Consider the following 8,322-nt stretch of genomic DNA (forward strand, 5'->3'; position numbering starts at 1 on the left):
TTTATATTTTATGCTTGAAATAACGTAACCTCAAAATATGCGCATATAAAGAGGCGCGCGAAGTATTCAAATCATGAGAATCGCCAGTATCGAAGTCCGTCTCCTACTATATTCACACGGACATAACCCTGTCATAGTATATGACCATATCTCGTTTCAGATCTGGGACCACTGGTCCGGATCGGCGAGCTTCGCCGCGTTCGCGCGTTCACGAAGAAGCTCGCATCTGGAAACGTCAAGTTTCCCGGTGGTCTGTCGGCCACTCAGTCTCCGTTCTCACCAAGCTGGCGAAGCTCGCATCGAGCATCCTCGCTCGCAACGCTGAGAAAATATAAACAGGAGAAGAGCTGGCGAGGAGCGGATTTTACGCTCTTCACGCATGTCGCTCTCAGTCCCCACTTTATAGAATCAGCGAGTTCACAGCGGCATCCTTTTATAACTTGCCACTATTTTCCTATTCCGAGATCAAGTAAGACATTTCAATACACAATTACAAAAAGAAAAACACAAATTGCATTTTTTATTTTAATTTAAAATTCCCGCCAAGGCGGATGCGACTTTTACAGATAGTGCATTTTTGGTAGTACGATTAAGTAGAGTAGAGCTATCAGCACCAAAAGCTGTTATTTGGCTTCCTGCTTAATTCACGTAGTTGCTACACGAATTTACTCTCATTTTTTAGCATTAACCGGATTTTTTGGAACAAATTTTTTGTAAGCACACATACTACTACCGCGAAACCCCTTTCGGGCTCTAGAACATTTTCAAAGTGCATTTTTAAAACCTCAAAACCAAATTATCATCGGCCGCTGATAAGTTTGTAGGGTTTTATAGATTTCACCATTTTTGTGCACCCCGTTCCAACTGTAACTATTGTTTAAATTGCATAGTAAAGAATCTTTAAGCCTTTAAACCCTAGACAATTACAAGTTTGGAAAGAAATATGAGGAACTCATGAAGTTTTTCTACGTTCCTACCATACCCTAGCTTTTGCAACCAGGAGCTACACATTTACGACCCATGTTTCCGCTATTATTAGCAAAAAAGAAATTTTACAACAATTGAAAGATCCACTGGGCCACACATTTTTCAATATACTTTTCGTAAATTTCTCGCGTACTAATAACTTTTTCATCATTTCTCAAATCTCTGCACTGAATGTCAATACAAACTTCAGACCACCTGATCAGAGCACCGCCTGTTGCATTAGTTTCAGTTCAGTTTCCCCTCCGGATACGGTTGCCAGGTCTGAAAACTTGAGCTTCTAAAAAAGGTCATCGAATCAGGTTTTAACGAATCAGTTTTTGTATTAACATGTTCATAAAATTCTTCGCAACTAAAACGAAGATTAAGGCGAATTTTTGGTAAAAATGATCATGGATACGGACTGCAAAGGAAAAGAAACACATAAAAAAACAAGTTATTTTAGTAAAACTGTATCCAGCATCAGAAAACCGGTTTTTGCACGATTTTCTGCAAATTGACCAGCCACCGACCTTCCCTAGCGGACCTAGTGAACAGAAAGGATACTATACAGCGTATCCTTATTGTATCCACATAGTATCCCTTCCGTATCATGCAACAAAAAATATTTAAAAAACAGCAAGATGGGCATTTAACTTGTTGCAATTCAAATTCTACATTGAATTTTCAATTAGAATGTCATGTAGTAATTTCAATAGTATTTTTGAAGCGTTAAAAATAAAATAAAAATAAGAATGCCATTAACTTCTACTGACGGTGATTTCAACCGCATGCATAATCGATGCAGTAGTATGTTGCCACTTGAATGGAAGATTCGTTACTGGAATGGAGCAGGATTGGAGAAAAAGGATAGGGAGTTTATGAGAAATTTGACACAATGGGATGTAGTCATAATGATGGCGACGTGGCTAGATGAAAAGGGATACGAAAGAGTAAGGGGAAGGTTACCAGGAGAGAGAGGACAGAACAAAAAGAAGGATTAATAGTAGAAGAGGTAATGATGAGAGGAGAGAAGTGGAAGGTAGTGGGGGTTTATGTGAACGGTGATATGCAGGACAAAGCAGAGGAGATGAAAGCAATGATTGAAGAAAATAAACAGATTAGGCTGATAATAGGTGGGATTTCAATGCGAGATTAGGTGACAGAGGAGGAAGGGAATGGGGAGAAGAGAGAGGAAGAAAATCCAAAGATAAGGTACTAAATGGGGAGGAAAAGAGTTATTAAGCAGCTTGGAGAAGCTGGGATGGTATATCTTAAACGGAAATATAAAAGAAGATGAGAAAGGAGAATATACACGCTCAGGAGGTGAAAGGGGAACGGTCATTGATTATGTGATATGGATGATGAGGTAAGAGAGAAGGTTAAGAAACTAGAGGTAGGTGATTATGTTGATTCGGATCACTTTCCCTTAATAGTGACATTAGAGGGACAAAAAAGCAATAGCAATATGAATAAAAGGGGAGCAAATGTAAAAAGTGTATGAAAAGGGAATTGGTCAAGGGAAGGAAAAGAACAGTTTAGAGAGGTCAGAAATATCTAAATAGGAGAGGGAAATGTGGACGAGGAGATGGAAAAAATGATAAAAGAAATAAAAATGGGATTAGAGTGCACAAACAAAAATGAAGTTAGTAAAGGGGGTAATAGAAGTCGGTGGGATAAGGACTGTAAAAAGAAAAAAAAGGAGGTCAGAAAGGAATGAAGAAAGTGGAGAAAAGAAAAAAGTAATGGGGAAGAATATAGGAAAAAAAGAAAGAGTATAATGAGTTGTGTTATTAAAAGAAAGAGGAAGAGAATAAAGGGTTTGAGGAAGAGGCGGAGAATGCTAGGACGGAAGAAGAGGTGTGAAAGAGAGTAAATAGAGAAAGAAAAAAAGAAAAAGAGTAAACCAAGATATTGAAATGGTAGAATGGCAGAAATATTCTTTGGATTTGCTAGGAGGAGTAGAGAGAAAAGTTATGAAGAGAGGAAAATATGTTAGAGAAAGAGATGAGGAAGAGGACATATCAAGGGAAGAAATAGTTAAGGTTTTAGGAATGTGTAATGTGTAATAGAGTATAGAGAGGAGAGGGGTGGCCAGAGTTATGGAAAGAAGGAGTAGTTATACCAATAGTAAAGAAAGACGAAGGAGAGGAGGTTAAATATTATGGGGGGGGGGCATTGATGCTAACACTGTATAAAGTATATGTAACTATTTTATCGGAGAGATTGAAGATGAACAAAAAAAAATCAAGTCACCGAATCAGACAGGGTTTAGAAAAGGAATGGGGGTAATGGACAACATGTATGTTCTGAACTACCTAGTAAATAAGAGAATTAAAAGGGAAAAAAGGGCAATGATAGCAATGTTCGTGGACTTAAAGACGGCGTTTGACTCATTAGACCGATGCGAAATAGAAAAAGTTATGGTAAAAAGGGGGATAAGAGAGGGAATAATAAAGAGAGTTTCAGAAATTTTTAGAGAAACAAAAAGCAGTGTAAAGGTAGGAGATCAAATAGGAGATAGTTTCTGGTTGGTGAGAGGTGTGAGACAAGGATGTCCTCTGAGCCCACTTTTATTTAATTTATTAATATTAAACTTGGAAGAAGAAATGAGGAAAAAAGGTTGGAGAGGAGTTAGAATAGGGAAGGAAAAGATACACTGGCACACGCAGGCGACATAGTGTTGATGGCAGATGATGAAGAAGGGATGGCAGGATTAATAACAGGATTAGAGAAATACTTAGATAGGAAAAAGCTATGTAGATGCTACGATCTCATTTTCGTGAACAGTTTTCAGTTACATGTTTTTGTGATCTCAGGAAGCGATATCGATTTTTTTGCGGTTTGACGTTACAATTTTTTGAAAAAAGTGCTTTATCGTGGTTGTTGCAGTCGTACAGAATCTGTACAGGTAAGTTGAACACTAAATTTTGTACTTACTTGAGAGTATATAGCCCTAGTTATCATAATTTTTTGTGACCAGAAACACGTGGGCACCATGCTTAATTATCGATTACACGCATCCCTTTCTAAAATATAGTTGTTTTGGTCACACAGGAGAAAATAATCCTGAAAAATGTTACATAAAAATTGAGTTTGAGAATCTATTTAAACGTTTCCTAATCATTTCTAGTAACAAAATTTAAATATGTAAACATCATAAAGCTCAATATGGAGAGTTGGGCCGTAGCCAGTGCATTAAATGCGTTGGGTGTCAAAAAACTGTAACGAATTGAGTTCTTCAGTCTTTAGACCGCTTCAGACGCGAGGCGCATTCACTCTTATCGCTCTAACTCAGCTATCCTTCTCCCGAGGTTTACATATAAATTTTTCTCGGGTCGTAATTTGAAACGTTTGTATAATTATTTTTTAGATGTGAGGATGCCACGAGCGTACAAAAGGAAGACTGAAAGGCAGAGCTGGTGCTCCAAAAATATGGTTGCTGCCATTAAAGATTATTCAGCTCTGCTAATTTAAATGCGAGTTCTCGAATATCCGTCAACGTAAAACCAAAGAACCTTTCTTCCATAGTAAGTATGTGACTCATAAGATCTGCTTCCTGAGCCTCTGAAAAAACCGTCTTATAACGGCCCAAAGATTTTTGCGCAGCTTCCTCAGGTTCTAAAGATTCAGTTCTAACCTTTTTAACCCTATCTTCAAGCGTTGATTGAGGAAAATCGTGAATTTGAGATGCTTTCTTATAGCCCATCTTTCCTTCCAGAAGATGGGCTATAAGAAAGAAGAAGATGGGCTATAAGAAAGCATCTCAGATTCACGATGTTCCTCAATCAACGCTTGAAGATAGGCTTAAAAAGGCTAGAACTGAATCTTTAGAACCTGAGGAAGCTGCGCAAAATTCTTTGGGCCGTTATAAGACGGGTTTTCAGAGGCTCAGGAAGCAGAGCTTGTACGTCACATACTTACTATGGAAGAAAGGTTCATTGGTTTTACTTTGACGGGCATTCGAGAACTCGTATTTGAATAAGCAGAGCTGAATAATCTTCCTCATTCCTTGAACAGAGAGAAGAAGAAAGCAGGAAAAGATTGACTTTACGGCTTTCTTGCAAGGCATCCTGAATTATCTTTAAGAAATCCTGAAAAAAACATCACTTGCACGGGTGAAAGGCTTCAATCGCACTGTTGTGGAATCATTTTATGATCTTTAATCCATTTACATGAAGTATGAAATATTACCAACTCATATTCAACGTTGATGAAACTGGCATCACCACAGTGCGAAATAAACCGTCCCGAGGGATATCCTTGCGTGGAAAAAAGCAAGTTGGTGTTTTATCTTCAGGAGAAAGAGGAGCCCTTGTCACTGCTGAGATCTGCATGAATGCAGCTGGCTACTTTATGCCGACAATGTTTGTTTTCCCGCGAAAAAGGGAAAATCCTATGCTTTTGGACGACGGGCGACCAGGATCGTTTGCTGTGTATCATGAGAGTGGATGGATCGAAAAGGAAACTTTCATACTTTGGTTCAAGAGATTCATCGAGTTTGCTTGTCCCACCGCTGAAAAACCAGTGCTTTTGATTCTGGATGGACATACTTCCCACACGAAAAATATAGAGCTCATCAGACTAGCACGAGACAGCCAAGTTATCATCTTGTGCTTTCCACCACATTGTACGCATCGAATGCAGCCACTGGACGTATCTTTTATGTCACCTTTAATCACATATTACGAACAGAAGTCGCGAAAGTGGTTGATTAATCACGCTGGACGCACAGTGTCCATCTATCAAGTAGCAAAACTGTACAATGATGCCTTTTTTAGAGCAGCTGTGCCCCAAACTGCTGTAAGTGACTTTCTAATGACGGGAATTTCCACTTTAATCGAAATGCGTTTCCTAATCATATGTATGCACCATTAGATACCACGGAAAAACCTTTGGAACAGGAAGGCCCTGATGATCATGCCCGCTCTCCAATAGTCAGAACTGATGAGACTCTAGCAACTAGAGATGCTGAGGACCAGCCTTTCACATCTGTGAATGTTGCGAACCAGCCTTGCACATTTACCAGCGCTGAGATACAATCTCCGAAATCAGCATTTATGGTTTCACCTCGTGCGCTCGTTCCACTTCCTCAGGAAGAAATAAGGATTGAACGATCCAGTAACAGAAGGAGAAGAAAAACTGACATCCTGACTTCCTCACCCTACAAAAATGAGCTAGAGGCAGAATCTTCGATTTTGAAAACGAAACCAGTGAAGAAAAAAGTTTCTAAGGTACCTGCGCAGAATAAATCTGAAATAAAGAAAAGAAAGAAGGATGGCTCGTCATCAGAAGAGGAACCAGAAGCGGAGGCTGATGCAGCTTGCATGTTTTGCAACGAATTCTACTCTGTATCCACTGAGGGGTGGATTCAGTGCAGAATGTGCAAAGGATGGGCCCACATAGCATGCAGCGACGTCGAATAGGGCGAGTTCGGCTGTGACTACTGCATGTAGGATACTGAATATTATAATTTTCTTAATATTAAAACTTTTGTAAGTGCACCCAAAGTACCCAGTATACTAAAGCTTATAATAATTTATTACATTAAATTTTATTTTTCCTAATTACGATGTGTTTTGAAATCCTTTTTATAGGTACCCGGTTTTACCCAACCAAAGACAAAGGTAATGAGGTTTAGAAAAGGAGGGGGAAGGAAGAAAGAATGGACAGGGAGATAGAAGGGAATAAAGTTAGAAGAAGTAAAAGAGTATAAATATTTGGGATATATCCTGCTAACAAATGAAGATCATAAAACTCATATATGAGAAAGGATAAAAAAAGCAGCAGGGGTAATGAAACAGATCTGGGGAATAAGAAAAAGAAGGTTAAAAAGAATTGCGGAAGGAGAATGTGGTTATTTGATACGCTGGTATGGCCGGTATTAGGTTATGAAGCAGAGGTATTGGGATGGAAAAAATGGAAAGATATTGAGAGTTTACAAGAAAGGTATATAAGGTGGACACCAGGGGCAGACTGGAGGACGCCAGGATATATGGTGAGAGAAGAAGCGCAAAGGGATAAGTTAAGTATTAGAGCGGGAAAGAGGGCATGGAAATTTGAGACGAAGCTGGGGGAGGAAAATGGAGGGGAGTTGGCGAGAAAATGTTTGATGGCGGTAGAAGAGAGGAGAGGGAGGGCGATCGAATTAACGAGATGGGAAGAAGAAACGAGGGAGTTCTTTAATGATAGAGAAATAGAAGGCGGGACTGGAGTAAACTATGAAGAATTGGAAAAAAGGGAGAGGGAAAGACAATTAATAAAAAGATGAGGAGAGAGAAGGTGGACCAGAATAGCAAGATTTAGATTGGGAAACGAGGTAAGAGAGGGGATGTACTGGGAAAAAGAAGAAAACAGAAAGTGTAGAATATGTGAATAGGAGGAGGAAACGTGGGAGCATGTATAGGAAGAATATAGGAGAGGAATGGAAGATAAAGGAAGCTGGCAAGAGAATGTGGTTAAGATCCTAGGGGAGGAGGGCTTAGGAGAAGAATGGATGAAGGAGTTGGAGGGTGCTAGAGAAGCGAGTGAGAGAGAATAAAAGAATGCATGTGAAAAAAGGCAAATGGAGGTATAAAAAAGTGAAAGAAAAAGGAAACGGAAGTCTGTTAGATTAGAAGAGTAAAAATTGTAAGTAATGGTAAGGTAAAAGTAAAGTATACTAAGATGCGTTTGCGTTCTCATACTCTCTCTCGCTTTCGTCGCTCGCTCACTCGCTTGCTAGTAAGTCCTAAATTGGGCTATCGCAGAAAATAGAGATAAGGAACTAGATATAAGACTGTGTGTAAATAGTTGTAAATAATTGTATATATAGAAAGGATAAGATTATAAAAAAATATATAGATATAAGCTGAAAGATTGTAAGGAATGGAAGTCATGTAAACCCTTAGGGGACACATTATGAATAAAGAAATAGAAGATGTGATTGAAGCAGCCTTGTGTTCATGTAAATGATAGGTATATAATTTTGAAAGTTTTTAACGCTGAAAAAAGTATTGCACCTACTCCGCGACATTCTGATAGAAAATTTAAGTAGAATCAGAATTGAAACAAGTTAAATGCCCATCTTGCTGTTGTTGAGTCCTTGCCGTACGATACGGAAGGGATACTATGTGGATACACTGTAAAGTATTCCTTCCGTTCACTCGATCTGCTAGGTTTGTGACTGAAAAACCGGCCACCTGTCAATGCTACCTCCGAATCGTAAGAAAACAGAAAAGTGGGGTAAATCCTTGGGGCTGATTACGTGTAAGAAAAATATAACCAGGGGAATATGCTACAACTTACGCGAAATAAACTAATATACAGGGTGCTCCACGAGAACTGCAGTTACTTTTGTGTGTGTGTGGGGGGGGGGGG

At 39.1% G+C, this 8,322-nt stretch overlaps 1 protein-coding gene across 12 annotated transcripts in view; it reads right to left on the bottom strand.

Annotated features, from left to right (window-relative positions):
- LOC117174281 (thyroid adenoma-associated protein) overlaps positions 1-8,322 on the bottom strand; it is a 398,068-nt gene that overhangs the window by 385,850 nt on the left and 3,896 nt on the right. For 2 of the 12 annotated variants that reach the window (XM_033363215.1, XM_033363211.1), the window contains exon 1: positions 3,904-4,004. The exons of 9 other annotated variants lie outside the window; for them this stretch is intronic. Coding sequence is in view for 1 of the 3 variants with exons in the window: in XM_033363209.1 (XP_033219100.1) it covers positions 3,904-3,963 (60 nt within the window). In the remaining 2 variants the exon portion in view is untranslated. Of the gene's footprint in view, positions 1-3,903; positions 4,033-8,322 lie in introns of those variants that run through there. One more of the 12 variants, XM_033363209.1, reaches the window with a different exon arrangement.

The sequence above is a fragment of the Belonocnema kinseyi genome, chromosome 6 (assembly GCF_010883055.1).
Source record: "Belonocnema kinseyi isolate 2016_QV_RU_SX_M_011 chromosome 6, B_treatae_v1, whole genome shotgun sequence".
NCBI classification, from domain to species: domain Eukaryota; kingdom Metazoa; phylum Arthropoda; class Insecta; order Hymenoptera; family Cynipidae; genus Belonocnema; species Belonocnema kinseyi.